Source organism: Mustelus asterias, chromosome 13, assembly GCF_964213995.1.
Source record: "Mustelus asterias chromosome 13, sMusAst1.hap1.1, whole genome shotgun sequence".
In the NCBI taxonomy this organism is placed as follows: domain Eukaryota; kingdom Metazoa; phylum Chordata; class Chondrichthyes; order Carcharhiniformes; family Triakidae; genus Mustelus; species Mustelus asterias.
The window spans coordinates 26839106-26864023 of record NC_135813.1 but is presented as its reverse complement, the minus strand read 5'-3'; the positions used below and the strand labels follow the sequence as shown (position 1 = coordinate 26864023).

Sequence of the window (24918 nt, the reverse complement as noted above, 5' to 3'; positions counted from 1 at the left end):
CTGACCTCTTGCTCAAAATGGATGTAGAATGCATTGAGCTCATCATGGAAGGGTGCGTTGGAGCCGGCGATTTTACATGCCTTCATCTTGTAGCGTGTTATGTCTTGCAGACCTTTCCATAGTCAGCGGGGGTCAGTGTGGCTAGCCTGGGACGCTAGCTTGGTCCGATATTGCCTTTTGGGATCTTTGATGGATCTCCTTAGATCGTATCTCGCTTTCTTGTATAGATCAATGTCACCTGACTTGAACGCCTGAGACCTGGACTTCAGCAAGCAGTGGATATCCCTGTTCATCCATGGTTTCCGGTTGGGAAACATACGGATTTGCTTCTTTGGCACACAGTCTTCTACACACTTACTAATGAAGTCAGTTACTGTAGTGGCATACTCGTTCAGGCTGGTCACAGAGTTTTAAAATACTGACCAGTCCACTGATTCCAAGAAGTAGGAGATCATCCGATTCCTCAGACCAACATTTCACGACTCTCTTTGATGGATTCTCCCGCTTCAGTTTTTGCTTGTAAGCTAGGAGCACAGCCTTGTGGTCTGATTTGCCAAAGTGTGGACGGCTGATAGAGTGGTAGGCATGTTTGATATTTGTGTAGCAGTGGAGTAGGATGTTTGGGCCTCTGGTGGAGCAGGGGACATGTTGGTGGTAACTTGGTAGTAAGCCCTTGAGCTTGGCCTGATTGAAGTCCCCGGTCACGATGAACAAGGCCTCGGGATGTTTTGTCTCAAGGCTATTCGTAGTGGTGTATATTTTGTCCAGCGCAATCTTCACATCCGCATGGGGTGGGATGTAAGCTGCCATCAGGATAACGGAGGTGAACTCCCGCGGAAGATAGTAGGGGCGGTATTTTAGTGTCAGGTATTTTAGGTCTGGGGAGCGGAAAGTTCGTAGTAAGAAGTCTCGCAACACCAGGTTAAAGTCCAACAGATTTATTTGGTAGCAAATACCATGAGCTTTCGGAGCACTGCTCCTTCATCAGATGGAGTGGAAATGTGCTCTCAAACAGTGCACAGACACAGAAATCAAGTTACAGAATACTAATTAGAATGCAAATCTCTACAGCCAGCCAGGTCTTAAAGGTACAGACAATGTGGGTGGAGGGAGCATTCAACACAGGTTAAAGAGATGTGTATTGTCTCCAGACAGAACAGCTAGTGAGATTCTGCAAGACCAGGGGCAAGCTGTGTGGGTTACTGATAATGTGACATAAATCCAACATCCCGGTTTAGGCCATCCTCATGTGTGCGGAACTTGGCTATCAGTTTCTGCTCAGCGACTCTGCGTTGTCGTGTGTCGTGAGGGCTGCCTTGGAGAACGCTTACCTGAAGATCCAAGGCTGAATGCCCGTGACTGCTGAAGTGCTCCCCCACAGGAAGAGAACAGTCTTGCCTGGTGATTGTTGAGCGGTGTTCATTCATCCGTTGCCGTAGCGTCTGCATGGTTTTCCCAATGTACTATGCCTCGGGACATCCTTTCCTGCAGCGTATCAGGTAGACAACATTGGCCGAGTGCAAGAGTAGGTACCGTGTACCTGGTAGATGGTGTTCTCACATGAGATGATGGCATCTGTGTCTGATCCGGCACGTCTTGCAGAGGTTGCTGTGGCAGGGTGTGTGAAAGTTGCCAGTGTTGCTATGTCTAGGCATCACGAGGTGTTGATTAGGAAACAGACTCCACCTCCCCTAGCCTTGACTGCTCACTATCACAGAAAATATTGACTTTTGATATTTTGTATTTACTGGCATTTGCATCCTATGTGCCCTATACTTGTATTGAAAACAAAAACCATAGTTACCAGATTCATGTGGGAGTAAGTCTGGAATATGAACATACCATGAACAAAACTTCCCATTTAACACTAGAGTTATTTCAAACGAACCATGGTTGGAAGGTGCCATAATTTGATCAACTATCTGTTTTACAAACAACCCAGTTTTCCTTTGATTGACTTCAATGGGAGTAAACTGGCTCATCAGATCACATCACTTCGTCACTTCGTCACTAGGGCGGCACGGTAGCACAGTGGTTAGCACTGCTGCTTCACAGCTCCAGGGTCCCGGGTTCGATTCCCGGCTCGGGTCACTGTCTGTGTGGAGTTTGCACATTCTCCTCGTGTCTGCGTGGGTTTCCTCCGGGTGCTCCGGTTTCCTCCCACAGTCCAAAGATGTGCGGGTTAGGTTGATTGGCCAGGTTAAAAATTGCCCCTTAGAGTCCTGGGATGTGTAGGTTAGAGGGATTAGCGGGTAAATATGTGGGGGTAGGGCCTGGGTGGGATTGTGGTCGGTGCAGACTCGATGGGCCGAATGGCCTCCTTCTGCACTGTAGGGTTTCTATGACTTGTTGGGTGAGGTTAAAATTGCCATTTTAATTCTATGGTGTTTTTGTCTTAGATTCACTTTTCTATAGTGTGTTACGTAGCTGTCAATCCGGCTGACAGCTACGTAACACACTAGATGGGAGCCTGTCATGCGCAAATTACTGGGAAGTTAAAACTTTGTGATGTGCAGGGAAACCTAGACTTCCAGGTGTACCATCTGTATTCCCAGCCAACCCTTTTAAATATACTGGCCTTTCACTTTTTCCTTGTCCCGACAGTCATAGAAATTTACAGCAGGGAAACAGGCCCTTCAGCCCAACATGTCCATACCGCACAGTTTTTACCATTAAGCTAGTCACTCAAGTATTGGCAGCACTTGTTTTGCTTTGTCTCTATTATGGTCACTGACAAATTATTTTCTGTAAGTATCAATGGTAAATTAATAAATGAATGTACAACTAATTCTTTTCCCTTTCCCAATAAACCATGATCAATAAATTTAATGTATTCCATTTTTCTCCTTTTTCCACTGAACAGATGCTTGACCCAAAATCAGATGAACCGTCTGAGATGCTGTCTGAGGAACAGGCCCCTGTTAGCGAAATCCAACCAACTGGTAAAGAAGATGCTGAAAATGACAAGGTCCCTGAAGAAGAACAAATTGCTGAAAAAGACAAGGTCCCTGAAAAAGAACAAATTGCAGAAGAAGAAAATATATCCACAGAGGAGGTGAAAGAAAGCAGTGAACAACCAAATATCATTGAGTCACAGAATCCTCGAATGCAGTTCAATATACCTGAGGTCAGGCTTGACCTAACCTTTAGCCAGAGTACTGATGAACTACCAATTTTACAGATTGATGGTGACGATATTGAGGATGAGGAGGAAGAAGAGGATGATGATGATGAAGATAGTGATGATTATTATTTGGACAGTCATAACCCTAAACGGCGCAGTATGATTGAAACATCAGATTGTGAGAAGCATAGTACTCTGTCTATTCAGAATTCACTGCGACGTCGAACACACAGTGAGGGTAGTCTTCAGCAGGAACCGAAGGCTCAGTGCTTTAAATCTGATAATGCACTCAACTGTGTAGGATGTGATGGTCAAAAGACAAAGGTCAACTGGGCCCCACCCTCTCCAAGGACCCTCAAAAAAGAGCTAGCTAATGTGAAAAATGGTGGCTCCATGCATCAGCTATGCCTGATTTTCTCTGGACGTAAGGTGAGTACTCAATGTTTTTATACCTCAGTTTAACTGTTGGCTCCACTTATGGTAAATTTGTCAATAAATATCTCCATGTATACTTGTTTGAAATAGATGCACTTGCCAAGAAAAAGAGTCTGAATCAGAGTGAAAGGAAAGCAAAAATCATTTGGGTGTGTTATCTTTAAATCTTGTCTCATGCCCTATTAAGAAATAACTCTAATAAGTTTTGCTGAATCACCACTAAACGTTATTGATAGTGCTTTGATAGGAATTTTAGTTGGTTTCAGTATCATAAAATTCTTAACCTACATTTTATATATTCTTTACATAACTCTAGGAATCTAAAGCAGTGGTTCCCAACGTTTTATATGTCATGCATGCCTCTACACTATAAAAAATGTTTGAGGCACACCTCCTATTCTCTCTCATGTTTTCCCTTACATGAAACTTGTTTTTAACTTCTTCCTGTCCTCTCACCTGTTTTTTTAAACCTTTCCCTGTTTCTCGCTTCTCCCAGGGTTTTTGCACCTTTTTTGAGTTTTCGCATTTTGTGCAGGTGCGTGTGCCTTAGTCTTCAGCTCTAAGTTCCATCGGTCATGTGCATGGGCCTGACCAGCATAAAAAACTTAAACCGCACATGTGCAGTTCTTTCCCAGCCAGCGCACTTGTGGGAGACCCAAGAATCGTCAGGTCTTGGGAATGGCAATCACAGAGCTGAAGACAAAGGTTAGTTTTAGTTTAATTATATGAATGTTGAACCATTTTTCATGCAGACTTGAGAGAGGTCTTCATGGTATACTTTGGGAACCACTGACATTGAGGTCCAGTGCTTGCGAAAAGTTTCATCAGTTTACATGAAAACGGTGTTTTCGATGGAATAAAGTCTAGCCTCCCTACCTCGTGTATATCTTCAATTCGTAGATTATGATCTTTGCATCTGCAGCTCCATGTAAGGACTTTGTTACACACTTTAAAACACTCCATTCTGCACTCAAATTCACTTTAGAGATGGAGGAGTCTAATATGCTCTCTCTCCTTGACAGACTGGTTGAGAAATCTGCTAATGGGTTCTCCACTACTGTCTCCTGCAAGCCAGGACTTTCACCGGTCAATTAATACATAGGGCTTTATATAGCTTCACGCGCTATAAGATTGGCCTTATCAGGAATCTTGTAAATAGGACCCTCGTCATTTGCTCATCTTGCAAACTTCACACAGGGATAGAGTGCATCAAAGCTATTCTGTGGATAATGGCATTCCAGATCAGGTCATTGTGTGTCAGACAAACCCAGGAATGGGTTAGAGATTGCCACTTTCAGATCTGGAAAGCACCTGTGCTGCCTCAAGTTGCTGTCGAAAGGCAAAGCATCTAAAACATTTGAGCGAAGGTTGAGAAAGCCATCTTATACAGCTTCTACGCAGCGAAGACATGAGTAGTATTTTTAATGAAAAGGATGCTGTCATCAGTTCAAAAAGACATTCTGCCAACCACACAAATGAACATAGAACATTACAGCGCCGTATAGGCCCTTCGGCCCTCGATGTTGCGCCGACCTGTGAAACCAATCTAAAGCCCATCTAACCTACACTATTCCAATATCATCCATATGTTTATCCAATGACCATTTAAATGCCCTTAACGTTGGCGAGCCCACTACTGTTGCAGGCAGGGCATTCCACGCCCTTACTACTCTCTGAGTAAAAAAACCTACCTCTGACATCTGTCCGATATCTATCACCCCTCAATTTAAAGGTATGTCCCCTCGTGCTAGCCATCACCATCTGAGGAAAAAGGCTCTCACTGTCCACCCTATCTAATCCTCTGATCATCTTGTATGCCTCTATTAAGTCACCTCTTAACCTTCTTCTCTCTAACGAAAACAGCCTCAAGTCCCTCAGCCTTTCCTCATAAGACCTTCCCACCATACCAGGCAACATCCTGGTAAATCTCCTCTGCACCCTTTCCAATGCTTCCACATCCTTCCTATAATGCAGCGACCAGAACTGTACACAATACTCCAAATGCGGCCGCACCAGAGTTTTGTACAGCTGCAACATAACCTCATGGCTCCGAAACTCAATCCCTCTACCAATAAAAGCTAACACACCGTACGCCTTCTTAACAACCCTATCAACCTGGGTGCCAACGTTCAGGGATCTATGCACATGGACACCCAGATCTCTCTGCTCATCCACACTACCAAGTATCTTACCATTAGCCCAGTCCTCTGTATTCCTGTTACTCCTTCCAAAGTGAATCACCTCACACTTTTCCGCATTAAGCTCCATTTGCCACCTCTCAGCCCAGCTCTGCAGCTTATCTATGTCCCTCTGTAACCTGCAACATCCTTCCGCACTGTCCACAACTCCACCGACTTTAGTGTCATCTGCAAATTTACTAACCCATCCTTCTACGCCCTCATCCAGGTCATTTATAAAAATGACAAACAGCAGTGGCCCCAAAACAGATCCTTGCGGTACACCACTAGTAACTGAACTCCAGGATGAACATTTCCCATCAACCACCACCCTCTGTCTTCTTACAGCTAACCAATTTCTGATCCAAACTGCTAAATCACCCTCAATCCCATGCGTCCGTATTTTCTGCAATAGCTTACCGTGGGGAACCTTATCAAACGCTTTACTGAAATCCATATACACCACATCAACTGTTTTACCCTCTTTGGTCAACTTCTCAAAGAACTCATTAAGGTTTGTGAGGCACGACCTACCCTTCACAAAACCGTGTTGACTATCCCTAATCAAATTATTCCTTTCTAGATGATTATAAATCCTATCTCTTATAATCCTTTCCAAAACTTTGCCCACAACAGAAGTAAGGCTCATGAACAGTGTTGTGCATAATTTTAGTGCCAGAACAATGCCGGATGCGTAGGCCATACATCCGAATGATCGGCTGGTCAAATGAAACAGCTGGTCCTGGTCGGCAGAACATGGACAAGCCTGTGCTTGCAAAACCTTGAACAAAACATCTCCCGTTAGATGTAATTCCATGATTGCGCAGCATGGATGCTGAACAATCCTGAGTGTCCTAGCTACACTGACAATTTAGGATAATCAGTCAAGCTTGTAATGTAGCTCATTTATGCATGCTAGAAGCGACATATATTTATATGCAGTGACCCACTTTATGTAAACAAAAGAAACACATTCAAACCTTGCACCTTTTTAAATTACCCCAAAACATGGGGAGTCTATCGTTCCCTGTTGCATTCTTCATGGCAATGCCTTGGCCAATCATGAACCAGCTCGTCACCAATCAGCAACATTTTCTGCCTGTGGTATAAATTGTTGTGATCATTTGAAATTTAGCATTCTTGCATTTGTCCTGATGAGTGCAAGACAAAAAGCTTCAACAACCTGTCTCTCTTTTCAGTAATATTCAAGTTCAAAACCTATTACATTTCTAACTTACCTTAAACCTGAAGTCGGGTCATTGTCAACCTGAAATGTTAACTTTGTTTCGCTCCAAAGATGTTATTTCATTATATGCATTTACAGCACTTTCTGTTTTTTACACCAGATGCATGAAATCTGAAATATTTAGCTCCTCAAACCGATGTAATAGGATGACATTACTAAACAGGTAGAGAATTTGAACTGACCAGGATCAGTCAGCATGGATTTTTAAAATGCAGTGTTTCTTTGGCCAACATTACAAAATCCTTGGAAGAAAGAGTTTGTGCTTTATTTGGATTTTCCAGAAGTACTTGATAGCAGGAGACTTCTGGCAAAGATAATGGCCGGAATTTTCCAACATCCTATGCCTCACCGCCACTGCCAGCGAGAACAGAGAATTTGGTGCTCAGCCAAATCTCCATTCACAGCAGCATCACCAGAGAATCCCAGTGCAGACAAGGTCGGAGAATCCTGACCTGTGGCACATGGAAGTAAAGGAAACACAACCGCAATCATAGATAGATGGTTGAAGAGTGACGAAGAGTAGAAATAAAAGGAAGGTGAGTATATTCCAGAATTTATTCTACAAACCCGTTTGGACTTTGCAATTGAGGGAACAATATTGACGTTTTTGAGGACAGCAAATGTTAGCGGTATGATGGATTTTGAGGACTGACAATCCGTTGGAAGAAATTAGCTAGCAGAATGAGCAGACTGGTGACAGATAAAGTTCAATATAGAAAAATGTGAAATAATAAATCTTGGAAGTTGAAATGGGGATGAAAAATCATTTCAAATGGAGTATAGGAGCAGAGGGACCTCTACTGTTCACAATTACTCCTGCAACACAAAAATCTGAAATAGTTGTGAAATATTTGGTCCCTTTATCAAAGCTAGGAACTAAATATTCAGGGATATGGGACTTTTCATAGCAACGGGCAGGAAGGAAGGGGTGGTGGGGTAGCTTTCTAGTATGAGATGGAATAAGTACAATGGCAAAAAATGGTCTTGGATCAGAAGGTGTGGAATCCATATAGTTGGAGGTAAGAAATAACAAGAGGAAAAAGATACTGGTGGGAGTATTCTATAGGCAGTAGCTATACTGTAGGATGGAGAATAAATCAGGAGATAATGAGGGCATGTAAAAATGGTAGTACATTGATCATGAGTGACTAATCTTCATTGAATTGGGAAAGTCAAATTGGCAGAGGTCGCCATGAAGAAAGATATGGTGCTCAGGGACTGACGTCCTGGGCCCGCTAGCATCTCCCACCCTGCCAGAGTATTTCAGTGGGGATTACAGTAGCTCCCCACTTTTGGGGAACTAGAGGCCTGACCCCGCTAGAGTGAAGGCGGGGCAATCAAGGCCCCCCAGAGGCGTGAGCGACACGGGGGCGCCCCTGGGCATTGATAACTCGGCAGTGTCAGCCTGTGCCCCTGCCACTGCCCAAGGACAAAGTGCCAATGTCCATGGGGCACCTTGGCACTGCCCATTGGGCATGGGGCAGTGCCAAGGAGGTGGGGCAAGTGGGGAGCAGGGCCTGGGGGGGAGGCGATGGGTGGGGATCCTGCTGCCACTCTGCACAGGGATTGGTGGGGGAAGCATGGAGGCCAGTGATTGGTGCAGGCAGGGGGGCGGGGGGGGTAGTGCTGGAGATCACGGTGGGCTGGGAGGGGGGTGTCAGGGGTGGCCCGGGGTCAGGGGTCCAGTGATCGGGCTGTAGGGGGGGAGGAGAGAGCCCGCATTGTAGGCGGGTCACAGGGCAGCAATCGGGAGGCTATCAGTACGGGGCCATTGCACATGCGCTGATCTTGGCACTCACAGATTGGTGCATACACAGTAGCCCGCTCAGCACACTGATTTCAGCCTCACCAGCAGGGATAGGCCCTGCCCCCTGAAATTTAATGATATTCATGCTGGTGGCCTCTGCAGTGCACAGAGTGTGGGAGATTCTTCTCTGAACTCCCACAGAAAAAACAGTGTGAATTACTCCAGTTTCCAGGCGCGTTCGACACTTGGAACTTTTTTGGGAGAATTCCACCCATGATGTGGCAAAGATTACTGGTAATCCAGAGGATTGGGAAAGTTTTAAAATCCAACAAAAGATGACCAAAAAAAAGAGGGAGAAGATAAACTATGAAGCTAAACCAGCAAGTAATATAAAAAGAGACAGCAAGAGCTGATTTAAGTATCTTAAAAGGAAGAAAGGGACCAAAGTGAACATTGGCCCCTTCAAGAATGAGACCAGGGAAATAATAATGGGGAACCAGAAAACGGCAGAGGAGTTAAATAAATATTTTGCATCAGTTTTCACGGTGGAAGATACTAATAACATCTCAAAAATACTAAATAATCAAGGGGCAAAAATAGGGGAGGAAATAGATGTAATTTATTTGAAGAGAAAAAGTGCTATGGAATCTAATGAAACTAAAAGCCCTAATGGGTTGCATCCTCGGATACTAAATGAAGTAGCTACAAGGATAGTGAATGTACTGGTCATCATCTTCCAAGAATCTTTAAATTCTGGAGAAGTTCCAGAAGATTGGAAAACTGCCAATGTAACAACACCCTTATTCAAAAGGAAAGGAGATGAAAAAGCAAGTAATATAAGTGAGTTAGCTCAATATCTGTCATTGGGAAAATTTTAAGAGTGCATTATTAAGGATGTAATCGCAGAGCATTTAGAAATGCATGATCTAATCAAGCAGAATCAGCATTGCTTCACGAAGGGAAAATCATGCCTGACAAATTTATTAGAAGTCTTTGAAATGGTAAAAGGCAAAGCAGATAAAGGGGAATCAGTAGATGTAATATACTTGGATTTCTGAAAACATTTGGTCAGGTACCGCACAAAAGATTACTTAATAAGTTAAGAGTCCATGGTGTTGGGGGTGGTATATTAGCATGGATAGAGGATTCGCTCACTAATAGAAGACAGAAAGTTTGGATAAGAGGGACATTTTCAGAATGGCAACCTGTAACTAGTGGACTGCCACAGGGATCAGGTCTGGAGCCACAATTATTTACAATATATATTAATGACTTGGACGAGGGAAGTGAATGTACTATTACCAAGTTTGTGGATGACACAAAAATAGGTGGGAAGGCAAGTGGTGAGGACACAGTCTACAGAGAGTTATAGGCAGGTTAAGTGAGAGACCAAAAACTTGGCAGATGGAATATAATGCAGGAAAATGTGAAGCTACGCACTTTGGTAGGGAGAGACTGCAAAAGAACAGTACAGCACAGGAACAGGCCCTTCAGCCTGTGCCGATCACATTGTCCTATCTAGATCAATCGCCAGTATCCCACAATTCCCCACCTGTTCACCTGTCTATCCAGATAAGTCTTAAATATCACTGAAGTGTCTGCCTCAACCACCTCACTTGGCAGTGCATTCCAGGACCCCACCACCCTCTGAGTAAAAAAAACTTCCCCCGCATATCTCTACTGAACCTTTCCCCCCCCTTACCTTGAACTTGTGCCCCCTTGTAATTGTCATTTCTGTCCTGGGAAAAATCTTCTAACTGTTCACCTTATCTATGCCCCTCATAATTTTATTAACTTCTATCAGGTCGCCCCTCAGCCTCTGTCTTTCCAGGGAGAACAATCCCAGTTTATTCAATCTCTCCTCATAGCTAATAACCTCCATACCAGGCAATATCCTGGTAAACTTTTTCTGTACTCCCTCCAAAGCCTCCACATCCTTCTGGTAGTGTGGCAACCAGAATTGGACACAGTATTCCAAATGTGGCCTCACCAACGTTTTATATAACTGTAACATAATTTGCCAACTTTTAGACTCGATGCCATGTGCTTTCATCACCACCTTTTTCACCTGTGCTGCCACTTTTAAAGATCTGTGGACCTGTACTCCCAGATCTCTCTATGTGTCTATGGTTCTGCCATTTATTTTATTACTCCCACCTGAATTGGATCCACCAAAATACATCACCTCGCATTTGTCTGGATTAAATTCCATCTGTCATTTCTCCCCCAATTTTCCAGCCTACTTATATCCGACTGTATGCTCTGACAATCTTGATTATCCGCAATTCCAGCAATCTTAGTATCATCCACAAACTTGCTGCTGCACAGAGGGATTTGGGGGTCCTCATGCTTAAATCATGAGGCTAGCATGCAAGCTCAGCATGTAATAGGAAGGCAAAAAGAATGTCACCTTCTGTTTCAAAGAGACTGGAGTGTAAAATTAGAGAAGTCTTGCTAAATCTACATTTAGCAAGATGTTAGTTGGACCACAAGGTGCTAGTTCGACCACACTTGGAATATTATGAATAGTTTTGGCCCCCTTATCTAAGGAAAAATAAATTGTCATTGGAAGCAGTCCAGAGAAGATTCACTAGATTGATCCCGGCTATGGAGAGGTTGAGTAGGTTGGGCCTGTACTCATTGGAGTTTAGAAGAATGAGAGGTGACCTTATTGAAACATACAGGAATCTCCGGACTAAAAGCAAAATGCTGTGGATGCTGGAATCTGAACAAAAACAGAAAATGCTTGAAAATCTCAGCAGGTCTGACAGCACCTGTGGAGAGAGATTAGAGCCAACGTTTCGAGACCCGCTCTGACGAATAGTCATCCAGACCCAATACTTTGGCTCTATTCTCTCTCCATAGATGCAGAGATGAAGTTGAAGTTCTTCTCTGAGGGTAGTGAATCTGTGGAATTCTTTACCGCAGAGGGTTTTAGAGGCTGGGTTGTTAAGTATGTTTAAGGTTGAGATGGACAGAATTTTAATCAGTAAGGGAATCAAGGGTTATGGGGATAAGGCGGGAAAGTGGAGTTGAGGATTATATGATCAGTCACAATCCCATTGAATGGTGGAGCAGAGTAGGTGGGCTGAATATCCTGCTTCTACCATGCCTTACGACCTATTTATGAGCAACTTTTATTTTGGTGGTATTTGCTGAGGGAAGAACGTTTGCTAGAATATTGGAAAACACTGGTCTTGCTCTTCTTTAAGTAATGCCATGAGATCATTGTTTACCAGGACAAACAGACAGGACTTTGGTTTATATGTTTCCTTTGAAGTATAGTACCTCCAACAGTGTGGCATTCCCTCAGTAGTGCATGAATGTGCCATTCTAGGTTATGTGCTGAAGAATTAATTTGCTACCACAACAAAACATAGGTACATGAAGAAATACATGTGTGCATGTAATCTGCTGTAGTCACAGTAACAAGTGTCACAATCTCATGAAAGGTGTTTCCTTAAAGTGGTCCATGAGCTACAAATTTGTTAGTGTGTATGCAGCCAACTTTTAGTTCATGAATGGTTCAATTTAAAAATAAGCCAGCAGGCAAGCGTTAGTCTTAAACCAAATAAAGATCAGTTTATTTTGAGACTACTGCTGAAAGGTACTTTGGTAAAAGTGATAAAGTCATTAATTTAAAATACACATAATAAGATGCAAATAAAGGAAAAGGCTACTTAAAGATGTGATTTCAAAGCAATTCCTGTGAGACATCACAGTCCTGTTCCTTGAATTCCATTTTTTCCAAAGTGAGGGGGTTAAAGCTTGGGGTTCAGTATAGTAGCTGCAAAGGCTTCTGCAGTCGAGTATCCAGAAGTTTGCCTTTTCAGGGGGATTCAGCAGGTTTTGGGAGAGATTCCTCACTAATGTTGTGGTTTACAGCGCTTGCAGATTGCCTGGATTCTTTTGGCAGGACAGCAGTTAATTTATTAATAGCTTCCTCTTCGTCCTCCCTTGGCCGAGAGCCCTCTCTAAAGTTGCTTCTCAGAATTCTTCCTTGGGTTCTGCACACAAAGTGGCCATTCTCAGCCAAACGTTATACAGTCCCTAAACTTAAAATGGCTGTGATCCCAAACTATTGAATTGTGCTTCAAAACTGGATATTGGGTTAGCCCCAATCTTGGGGGGAAGGGTGTAGTCCCATCCATTGTCTTTTTAGCTCAGCACAGTAAGAAGCCTCATAACACCAGGTTAAAGTCCAACAGGTTTATTTGGAATCACAAGCTTTCGGAGCACTGCTCCTTCATCAGGTGAGTGGAGAGGTAAGTTTTTTAGCTGAGGTAATTAATCTTTAAATGGCTTTGCCATTATCTCAGGTTTTAAAGAGCTATTCACACCTCCAGGGAAGTCACAGTGAGTTTCTGTTTACCCTTGTGGAAATGCAAATTGAATTTAAAATGTCTTCAATATGTCTACCTACAATTCACTTGGAGCTTTCTAGAGATTGACCACATTTCAATTGAAAAAGGTCAGGTGATATTTGGCAGCCATCTTTAAAGCTCCTAGTGGCCATTTAAAAGGAAGATTAGATTTCATTTTACAAAAATTTAGAATGACACAACCACAAGCATGTGACACAAGTATATCCTTGTTTTTAGTTACTTGCACTGTTTTTCCATCATTAGATCTTAGAGCTCAGAAATTCATAGTTTTGCTTACGAATCATGACTGTTTTCAAAGGAGAGTCATTGATCCTAAAAATGACTTCCCTGAACTATCAGTCCTCAGTTCTGTTCCATTATTGAACAGATATCTTCACACGCTGGAGAGTTTTACTATCAGTCATACAAAATCCTGGTGTGTTGTGTTGTCCACTCCCAAATCAGCACAAGATGGCACTGTATCTTTTACTTATTTCTGGTATATATTTTGTGAATGAATTATGAAACTCAGTGTCATAAATGAGGCCATTTTTTATATGCCTCATGTCAGAGTGCAACACTCAAATGGCAAGAATTCACAGCTGGATTTTGTTAAGTAAATATATATCTCGAAATTGATTTGTTTTCCTTTTGCCAATGTGTTGCTTTTGCAAAGTTAACATTTACATTGGATATCATTCCTACTGAGGAACCAAATAGGGGTCTGTTGTTGCAGAATTCCAGGAGCAGAAAGAATTTACTGGTTTAATCTTTAAGCTTTTTTAGACTTCCCTGCACGTCCCTTGTCTTCCTATGAATATTGGGGCCAGTACCTCTAAGTCTATGGTCAGTTTTTACAGCCCCTCCCTACCATTGGGATATTAAGGTTCCAGTGAAGTAAATGGCAATTTAAATGGTCTGCCACATCCACCGGGGGGAGACATGCTATGGCGGTGCCGTAAAATCCTGGCCTATATATCGTACAATTGAAACCTATTCTCATGTGTAAAACATATTTCAGCTACAATGATATAGAACAGTAATTTATATTCTATTTTTGCCATTGCTGTCTCAGTGCTAGATATTTTTGGCCTCCTTGGTTCAGGTGGTTCTCAAGAACCCCATAAAATATTTTTACTAACTTTGATACTTGGGTAAATTTTAAAATTTGGAACGTGGTTAACATAAATTCACGTAATTAACATAAAGACCCTGAACTTCTGTGTAGAGTAGTAATCAGAGTTGGATTGCCACTCCACTCTTAATTACTTACTTTAAAATGAAATCACTTCTTTCTTGCCTCAACTTCCGACTTTGGCTAGGTGAGAAAGGCGCAGTGCGGCAAGTTCCTGAGGACTTGTGTCAGCTGAGTCGGAGGTAAGGAAGCCATACTCCTTTTTTGCAGCATTAGCTGCTGTAAAGCAGGCAGGTTTAAAGGTCCAGTCACTTTGGGTGGTCAGTGGTGAAATGGTCAATTATGGGGCGGGGGCAGTGCATGGTGATTGGGGGTTGTCGGGGTATGAGGAGGGCATTCGGGGGTTGTAGTCAGGATTGGGGATGTAGTCAGATGGTGGGATAATTGGTGGGGGTGTAGTTGGACCGTGGGCAGGGTAGTCAGGAATTGGGGAGGATAGTTGAATGAGGTGTGGGGGAATGTAGTTGGGGATGGGGTAAGCCAGTAGTCGGGGATGGGAAGGTTGATTGGGAATCTTGGGGGGGGGTGCTGTTGAGGGTAAGGAGGATGGTTGAGAGAGGGTGTGGCCATGTAGTCTGGGGGTGTTTTAGAGGAAGTCAGGGTGCATCAAGGACTGGTGTTTTTTGGGGGGGGCGGGGGAGGTTTTGTTACCCAAAACTTAGAAGTGGTTTTAATTCTTCTAGCTGTTCCTGGGTAACTTACTGTAAGACAGTCAGAACCATCCAAAATTTCCAATTTAAATTGCAGTATCGAATGGTATTGAAGAGCAATTGACCATGTTTGATGTTTGAACTTCCCAGAAATTGCCATGCAATCCTTACAGGGGACTTCCAGGGAAGGCTCCTCAGTGCATCTTTGGAGTACCCCGCCACCAGATACAATGCCCTGGGGAACATAGGTTATGAGAGTTCTTTTCTGATATTTTCTGATAGCTATTGATTTCTCCAATGCCTGCAATTTATTGTCCATTCCTTTGGATCATGTAGAATAACACATTAAACTTTGGGCTTTAACTATCAAATAAATATATCAAACACTGGGGCCTATACTTACCTGTGAACCCCTAGTGGGCAGTGTTTGTCAGGACCCCGTTTGTCCAGACCTGTTGTAAATCCTAATGACATGACATTATGCTGGCGGGGGTGGAGAAATCCTTATGTGGGGGGAATAATGCAGCAGGAAAATCCGCTAATGACAGGAAAGCCATTATGTCATTGGTGGGGGGGGTGGAGACAATGACAATGGGAATTCCTGCCAGTGTAAAAGACATTTGGGGGCTGCCACTGGATTCTCTGCCTCCACCTGCTTTCCCATCCATCGAAAATGGAAGCGGAGACCCCCCCCCTCCCCACTGTATGCAGTTAAATTTGGATATAGGTTCTATGTGAAACTGATTTACGATCCTTATGTACTATGCTAGTATTAAGCTAAATTGGAGGTAAAAATGTGGGGGGGTGATTCTCCCAGCCCACTGCACTGCTCCAGCAGCACAGTGGGCTGGGAGACTTGAGCTGTTTAGCGGGCTCTGCACTGGATGCAATAGCTTTCGGATTTCCGACGGCATCAGCGCCGCACCAGAAATCGGCGCAGAGCTGTAAAATTTATTTAAATTAAAATTTATTTAAATTAAAATTTAAACCTATGTGGTGGGCATGGGACTGAAGTCTCCAGGCCTGCTAGAGTCTCTGGCCCTGCCAGGAATGTTTCATTCCAACAGGGTTTACAATAGCTCTCCACTTGTGGGGACCTGGTGGCCCTGCCTCGCTGGAGTGAAAGGGGGCCATTGCAGAGGTCAGATGTGAGGGGGGTGTCCTTGGGCATTGCCAACTTGGCTGTGCCAGCCTGGTCTCCTGGCACTGACCAAGGAGCAAAGTGGCAATGCCCAAGGGGCACTTTGGCGTTGCCCACTAGGCATGGGGCAGTGCCAAATGGGCCAGGCATAATGGGGGAGGGGCCTTTTGGGGGGGGGGGGGGAGATGGGTGGGGGGGGCTACTGTCACTCTGCACTTTGGGATCAGTGACAGAGGGAGGGAGGCCAGCGTTCGAGGCTGGCCATAGGGGTGGGTTGGATGAGGGAGGGGGAGGTCGGGGCTGCCGATTTGGGGGGATGGATATCAGGACTGCGGTGGGGGAGGGGGGTTGGGGAAGCTGGTGGGGGTGGATATCGAGACTGCAGGGGTGGGACATTAGGACTGGCCCGGAGACGTCCGGGAGGCCAGTGATCGGGTGGTGAGGGGGTTGCACAATTGAACTGGTCAGCAATCGGGAGGCCGGCAGTGTGGGGCTATGGTGTATGCGCCGATCTCACGCTGACAGATTGGCGCATGCACAGTGGTCCACTCAGCGCTATGCTGCCGGCCTCTCCAGTCGGAATAGGCTCTGCCCCTCATTGAGAGATTGATTTTGAAAATCCCACTGATAAAAACAGTGCGAGTTACTCCAGTTTTTACGCAAATTCGACACTTAGAATTTTTTTTGGGAGAATCCCACCCATGTTGTTTGTATCATACCTCTTGATTCTGTTTGCAGTACTGTCCGTAGATATAAGTCAGAATTCTATGTATGTATACATGATCCAAATCTTCCAGTGTCCCGATTGTGGGAATTTCCTGGAAAGTTTAAACGTCCGATGGACAATTCCCCGGCTCCCAAGTACTCTCTGCATAGATCTCCAACTCTGAGCCTTGAGACAGTTCTGTGGTTATTACCTGGATAGTTACCTAGGAAATGTTAGACAGATTAAAACCTGATCTAACACCTGAGTAACTCCATAACCAACCCCTATCAAGCCCCCGCCAACATGGCTATTACCGTAACTAGACTGGACTACCACCCAACAAACCCTCAGACTTGACCCGAACCAACTGTCCCCCGATCCAATTACACCCTCCCATCAAACCGGACTACTCCTGAACCCGACTACCCCACACCCAATCGCCCAGCTATCCACTGCCCAACCACCCGATAAACTCCTGAACCCAGTCCCACCCAACTCCACAACCACCTGACTAATCCTCTCCTGACCACCCAATTACCTCCAACCAGACCCAACTACCTACTAGGCTTGACCTTACTACTCCTCTGATCAGACCTGACCTGACTGCCATTCCCAAATACCTCCCAGATCTGGCCCACTTGACTGCACCCCCAACTATTCCACTGACTACCCCTGACTCTACTCTTCAACAGAGTTTCCCAGGGGAGAGTGTGCTGCACATTTCTGTGTAGGCTGGGATTGGTCCAATCATAGAATCCCTTCAGTGCAGAAGGAGGCCATTCGGTCCATTAAGCCTGCACTGACAACAATCCCACCTAGGCTCTATCCCCATAATCCTACATATTTACCTTGCTATTCCCCTTGACACTAAGGGGCAATTTTGCATAGCCAATCAACTGAACCTGCACATCTTTGGACTGTGGGAGGAAACCAGAGCGCCCGGAGGAAACCCATGCAGACACGGAGAATGTGCAAACGCTACACAGACAGTGACTCAAAGCCAGAATTGAACCTGGGCCCTTGGCAATGTGAGGCAGAAGTGCTGACCACTGTGTCATTGTGCCGCCCCTAATGATTTGGGCCTTTATACTTCTCAGTTCATCAGCATCCCAGAGCCAGTGACATTAAAACATGTCAATTGATTCATCACTAATATTAAAAAATTTCACACACATCCCCCCCCAAACAATCAATGTTGGCAAATCAGCTCCTCACCCTCCCAAAAAGCAGCCATCGCTGGCATTCCCATCTCCTATGCCCACTCCATCCACCACCACAATGATACACCCCTGTCACAGGTTGACACTGTGCCAAAGCACTACCTGGGCATGTCCCTCTCCCCCGGGAGCTATGCTCATCTTTACACCCCCCGGGGGGGGATCCTATGACAGGTACACATCTGGGTGAACCTGTTGTAAACTTCACTGACATAATGTCATGTCGGCGAGGTATGAAAATAAAGCGAGGGTTCAATATATGGCCGCGGGGGGGGGCTTAATTATATGCAAATATATTGAAATCAGGTTCACGCCCATTATAGGCATCAATCTGATTATCTCGCCAGTGAGCTGTGGTGAAAATCGGATATTGCAACCTCGCTAGCAATATTTGTGATTTCTGGGTTTCGCCAGATCTTGAGCCCTAAAGGTTTCAAAAGGATCATATGTGGTTTGAATAAAAATGTAAAACATGTTCTGCATTACTGCATCACTCCTGGGGGGCTGGTTTGGAAAGGAGGGGTTGTTGCTTCTCCTACTTTTGGGAATGGATTGGGGGAATATTATACATGAGGAAAACCCCAGAATGTTCTGTGGAGAGAAAGAGAGACATGCATACAGTGAAATGCTGATGGGTTTTCCAGCAGTAACCAATGATTACTGAATACACAATATAGAACCATATTTTAGCTCTGTTCGGAAAAAAAATGCAGACATGTTTCCTGGTTCATTAGTAGCTATTCACAGTTGATAAAATGCCATCAGGAAGTGAGTATATCAGACTGTGTTGCAGACAAAATTGACAGCAAAATGACAGAGAATCTAAGTATACACACGGAATAGTGGATTCCCCAGAAAAACACACACAATACCACTTTTGCAAAAGTTTTGTTTGTGTAATTTGTGTGAAGCATATGGAAACTCTTCAGTTGGAGCTTAAGCCCTGAAACCACAAGTTTGCCTGTGGCATTTCAGCAACTTCCTTTCAACCTACATACATGATGATACATTGGAAGTCTACAATAAAGAAATGAACATCTGATTCACAAATGGCCACAACACCAGTCATTCACCAAGTTGCTGTGAAGTGAATTCTCCATTGTCTTTTGCTGTTTGTTGCATTTGAGAGGTTGCTATTTTGCATAGATGTCTGACAGTACATGCTTATTCCATACTGCAGGATATATGGTACTATTTATTCTTGTTCTTGGGGTTACACGGGGCTTCCTGCCTACATATTGTTAACCCTCCCACAGAACCAATCATACTTTCCACTCAACATTCTTCTTTCTCATTATTACTAATTCTGTTGTTATTTTTTTCTTGTCTGCCAGTTTTCATTTTTTCTATATCCATTGTACTTTTTATTTCTTCCCTTTTGAATTTGCCATGTCTGTTTTCATTTTCAAAATTCTCTCCATCAATTACTGGATGCAGTAATTTAAAAAAACATGATATATGCTTTAATTAAATAACTTTGAACAATTATATTTTGGTCAAAGGCAAAGTCGGACAGCATAGGGTAGACTTTCAGCTTTCTATCAAGGCATAAAATTAGCATTACCAGGAACTGAAAATGTGTGGTTTCTGTAACAGGTGGCCAATTCACAATACAAAATATATGCCTACGTAACGAGTTGAAAATCAACTACCATTAATATTTAATTTCCTTTAATGCTCTGAATTCTCGAGTTTAAAATGGAAGAGTGATCTTGATAACTCTTACTGACCTTGGAAAGGGGGACTTTCCAGTCACTTGTTTGTTACCAATGATCTTGTTAGTTGAAATAGTTAACATTAACACATGGTAAATGTCCATTTGTGAAATAGCTACAACTTAGCTTGTATGAACACAGGAATTGCTAGATGCAAAAAGACCAAAGTTTATCTAGTTTACCTTGTGGTTACATGATAGAACAGGAATGGAATTGCTGACTGATCATGCCAAACAAATCCTATCAATTAGTCTACAACAGACCCTGACATGAGGCAAGGAAATCCCCAGTGGTGGAAAGCTTTGGGAAACATAGGTCTGGAATTATCTGTTCCTCTCAACTATGCTGTACTTTGCTATATGTCATGCATCAAATGATTCATACAATATCCCAAAATGTTTTCTGAAATAACTTAAAACTATTCAGTCTTATATTCTACTGTAAATTATTGCCATTTTAATGCTGGAAAATGCACCAGCATCTTGTGTAGTCCACTTCTAGTTTAAAAAATGCAGGAATATTTCACCTGAGCAAAATCAATAGATTTCTATTTTATTGCGATTATTTTGAGGTAGTTTAATATTCTTTCTTCGTCTGCACCGAAGACTGTAAATAGCAAGTTCCCAAACTGTTGTTCATACTCTGAGAAACTCCATGAAATACCTGTGCGTGCCCACAGCACCCTCCTATTTCCCACCCCATGTGCTACGGAACCACTGCATTCCTTGTTTGGCTTGGTTCAGATGAGAGTACCACCCAAGACCAATAGCCACCCTCACCACATAGCATTGAACTCAGCACCATTATGTGGTCCTTTTTGTTCAATTATTTTTACATGATTACAGAACATATTGCACAAATATGAATTGCATGAATAATGCTGCGGTATCATTGAAAAGTCCCCACTGTGGCATCGCAGTATTCATCTTTTTAAACCTAATGACAAAAAATGTTATGCACCCTACTTATGAATTGAAACCAGATGGCTCTGATTTTTCTACATTTGCTAGCACAGCAAATGCTATTTATATCATGAAGCATGCCGTAAAATTTTGGCAGGATCTAATATCCAATTTTCTCCTCCCTTTATTGGAGTTGAGAGCTTTGGACTGGATTGATCCAGTCAACATCAAGAGAACACTGTTTCTTGAACTTGTATTAAATCTGCCAATCATTAGCAACAGTATTTTTTGTGAAAATAGTAAATAAGGAGTATGCCGATTGTTATGCAGAAGTCTACATGTTATAATTAGGACATGGGAGGAACAAGTAGCGATAAAGTTTGCCATCAAAATACACTCAACAATTTGGCTCAGAAATCTCTTAGCATTGTGATCATTGTCATGAAGTTGCAGTTCTCTTATTTTTTTGAAAGATTACTTTTCAAAGTCTTTAACTGAAATTCTGGAATTTGAAATGAGACAGAGCAAACTGCTTTAGAAATGCAACGCCACCTTCCAAGGTGAAAATGAGAAATGCGACAAAGGACTACCAAAAGGGAATGTGAAGAGAAACATTTCACATCTCAGCAGATATCCAAATCCCATCACCCACTGATTGATATCTCAGAACGTGGAAATGGTCTTTGTTCAAAGAAAACTGACTCTGGGGCAAGAGACGTTGTTTGTTCTCTTAGGGTACGCAGGGAACTCTGATAAAAAGTGAACTGCATACGTGCTCGGTGTATACTGGCGCTGGGGTGTCAGTGTGCGTGACACAGAGACAAAAAGAGACAGCAGCACCCCTGCAAAAAACATGCAGCAAAATAAGATCTCTCTTTGGATGGATGGAAGCTCAGTAGCGGTCATATGCTAAAGGAAATTGGACAGTTCTTCAGCCACCCTGCAGAATCCAATGTCCAAGTCAGTTGCTGACCTAACAAAGTCAGCTATACTAGAACCACCCAACTTAATGACCACAGCATACTACCATCTGGGCACACGGACAAGTCAAAGTTTGATTTTTAAAAACAAAGAATCCTACAGTGCAGAAGGAGGCCATTCGGCCCATTGAGTCTGCACCGACCACAATCCCACCCAGGCCCTATCCCCATAACCCCATGCATTTACCCTAGCTAGTCCCCTGACACTAAGGGGCAATTTAGCATGGCCAATCCACCTAACCCACACATCTTTGGATTGTGGGAGGAAACCGAAGCACCCGGAGGAAACGCACAGACATGGGGAGAATCTGAAAACTCCACACAGTCACCCAAGCCAGGAATCGAACCCAGGTCCCTGGCACTGAGGCAGCAGTGCTACCCACTGTGCCGTCCACTTTTTTATTTGCACTTTGAATTTCTCACCTGATCAGTGTGTGAATTATTATTTTCTCAGGTTCTTTTTTTAAAAATAAGTAATAAACTATTCTTTCTTTGACTCAAGAAAACCTGGTTCAATTGGCACCTCCAAAATGTAAATACATTTGGAATTGGAAAGGTATCCACAGAGGAAGCGATTCCTTTTTAAATTCAACTTCTTTCAACCAACCAAGGAGGGGGATTGCATAAAGAGAGCCAGCTAATTCCTCCTTATAGGGGCATAACAAATTGGGGTCCCATTTGGGAAATTAACAAATTAGGGGATCTCGCTTGCAGACTGGTCATAACACTATTTTGTAATCTGGGTAAAGGGAAGAAGCTTAGGTGGAATTTGTCTTTATTGGGTTTACATTCCTTGCTGCAAATGATCTGAAATTCCACATGAAATGGATGGACACAACTTCAGCCTGCATCACCCTCCCCACCACACCACCACAGTGGTAACACTGCAGTAGGTAGGATTGGTGAGTTTAAGTAGTGTGTCCTAAATTCCGCTCAGTGTCTCTCACTTTATGCCTGCATATCAGGATTAAGTCCTAACAGAAATGAGATCCAGCAACTTTCTCAGTTTCCCTTTACCAAATTTTTGTTTTCTAGACAGTTCCAAATGGAAATTGGCAAAGTTGAAATCTGGATCAGCTCCGATAAACTTTGGCAAGGTGCAGAAACAACGTTCCTCCTTTACCTACTGGGTTAACCCCCCAGTTGTACTGTGAAATAGCATAGGCGCCCACACAAAAAAATCTAAATTTACTAGTGACAGGAGTTCAGATTAAGCCAGTCAGTAGGTAGAAATAATGCCCAGCCACACTTCTCACAGTGCAGAGGCCAAAGAAATGTTATGGAGTCTTCTCTTAATGCCAAGGTTGTTCATGCAAATCGTTCAAAATTGTCTTAAGATTGCCATGAAGGAGGCAGCTGGCAGTCAATTATATATTATTAAAAAACAAGAAATGGTGTGGATGAATTCTGAATGATCTTCTGATATTAATTCTAAAATTGCATATGAATTAATAATCTACCACTGAGATTCATTTCTCAACTTGAGTACAACTTCAGTTTTGCAGCTTGTCAAGCTATAACTCAGTGGGCCCATGAGCTGATGAACATGATCATATTGCTTGTCTTGACGCATAACAAGGGAGTTTGCAAATTATTTTTGAAATGCTGTAAATGAACTCAGTGGCTGAGCTGTTACATGGTTTGAACCCTTTGGTCCTTATATAGTCTATTGAGAGTAATGCAAAAAGCATATGATGGTAAGCTGGCTTAGAGGAATGTGAAACTGATGATTACATTTACCGTAACATCTGTTTCCATCTCAAGCGCTTCAGGAAAGATAAATGACCAGTTGCATTTGTTGTACTAACAATCTCTTCTGTTGCTATAACAAAACCTTTAATATAATGCACTATAATTGTAAACTTTTACGTATTAACAGAATGAGGTGTACAAACAAATGTTGATTCCATCCAGAAACAATGGCCAGAATTTTCCAGCTGTTCACGCTGGCAGGATCTTCTGGTCCGCCGACAGTGCACCCCCACCAGGGGTTTCCCAGCGGTGCTGGGTGCATTCAATGGAAATCCCCGTTGACGGTAGCAGAATCAGTAGATCCTGTCATTTGTCAATGGTAAACCACCTCCTCCATAATGAAACACGCAGCGGGGTGCAAGGAAAATCCCACCCAATATTTAGATTAACAGTGGACATCTGTAAATGTGTGCATATTTCAGTAGTAGAAGAATTTTCTAAGTTTTGATATATATTTTGGGATTAAAGCTGTTACCTTAACTGCCCCATTCTGGCAAAAATCATTTTTGCATATACAGAGAGAACCAGACGCAAATCCTTACTCAGTATGGCAATTGGAAATGTATGTACACTTCCTACTCACTAGTTTGGACTTTAGTAATCTGAGCACTGCCTGGACCAATCTCTGGACCAAAACTATTGGTGCAAACAGAAAACAAAGGAATATTGCTTGTCTACATTGTCTTGATGATAGATGGAAAAGTGTTAATTTATTACTGAAAATATTGTTTGTACAGCTAATGAGGCAAAGCATTATAAACATGAGGTGAGGTTGAGCAGATGTTTGGGACTGGGTAGTGCTGTTGGACAACACCACTGGATTTTATTTCTGAGATCTGTCTTCATGAATGGGAGGAACATTAACATTGTCTGCTGGCTGTTGGGTTCTACAAGTAATAACTTTGCAATCAAAATCAAGGCCTAGAGTTTTGTGTGGGCTTGGGTAAATTTGACCTATGTATTTCCACCTTCTTAATTCACACCTGACCTAGGTGTGACTGGTGTTTATGACTTTTCACACGGGGTTTGGTTTCGCAATGCATTTTGTGGAAGGGGTGTGGGGGTGAAGTGGTTAGAAGGCCTGCCTCTGTTCTTGGAGACAGCAGCCCAGCTCCCAAAATAATTTAAATGCCCCCTACATCTCATTCATCACCCCATGCCCCCTCGCCACTCAACCAATATCCACTTTGAACAGTCCTTAGAAAACATGCAAAGCAATGGGAATTCTTTTAAATGCAGCAAGAAAATTAAACCTGTAACAATCTAATGAAGCTCTCATTCAATCACACTACCGTTGTTGCAAAAGAAACTTCTGAAATTGAAATAATATATGGGGTGTGATTTTCCTGGCCACGACGCTGCTCGAGTAGTGGAGTGGGCCGGGAAATATCGGCAGGAGTGCTGAAACGGGAATCGCGATTGGCGTCTCGCAGATTGTGACTTTCCTGGGCCACTTTTTAATGGTGTAATTAGTCTCATGCTGGGAAACAGCGCGAGGCTGATTACCATATGGAAATCACCATTTGAATCTCCAGTATCGTCCGGGCTTGCGAATGTTTCAGATCCC

The 24918-nt window shown here is 43.2% G+C and overlaps 1 protein-coding gene across 4 annotated transcripts in view; it reads left to right on the top strand.

Annotated features, from left to right (window-relative positions):
- The window catches only part of rgs3a (regulator of G protein signaling 3a), a 253454-nt gene that overhangs the window by 204086 nt on the left and 24450 nt on the right, over positions 1 to 24918 (top strand). For all 4 annotated transcript variants that reach the window (XM_078226603.1, XM_078226604.1, XM_078226605.1 and 1 more), the window contains one exon: positions 2864 to 3553. In XM_078226603.1, the coding sequence (XP_078082729.1) occupies positions 2864 to 3553 (690 nt within the window). The remainder of the gene's footprint in view (positions 1 to 2863; positions 3554 to 24918) is intronic.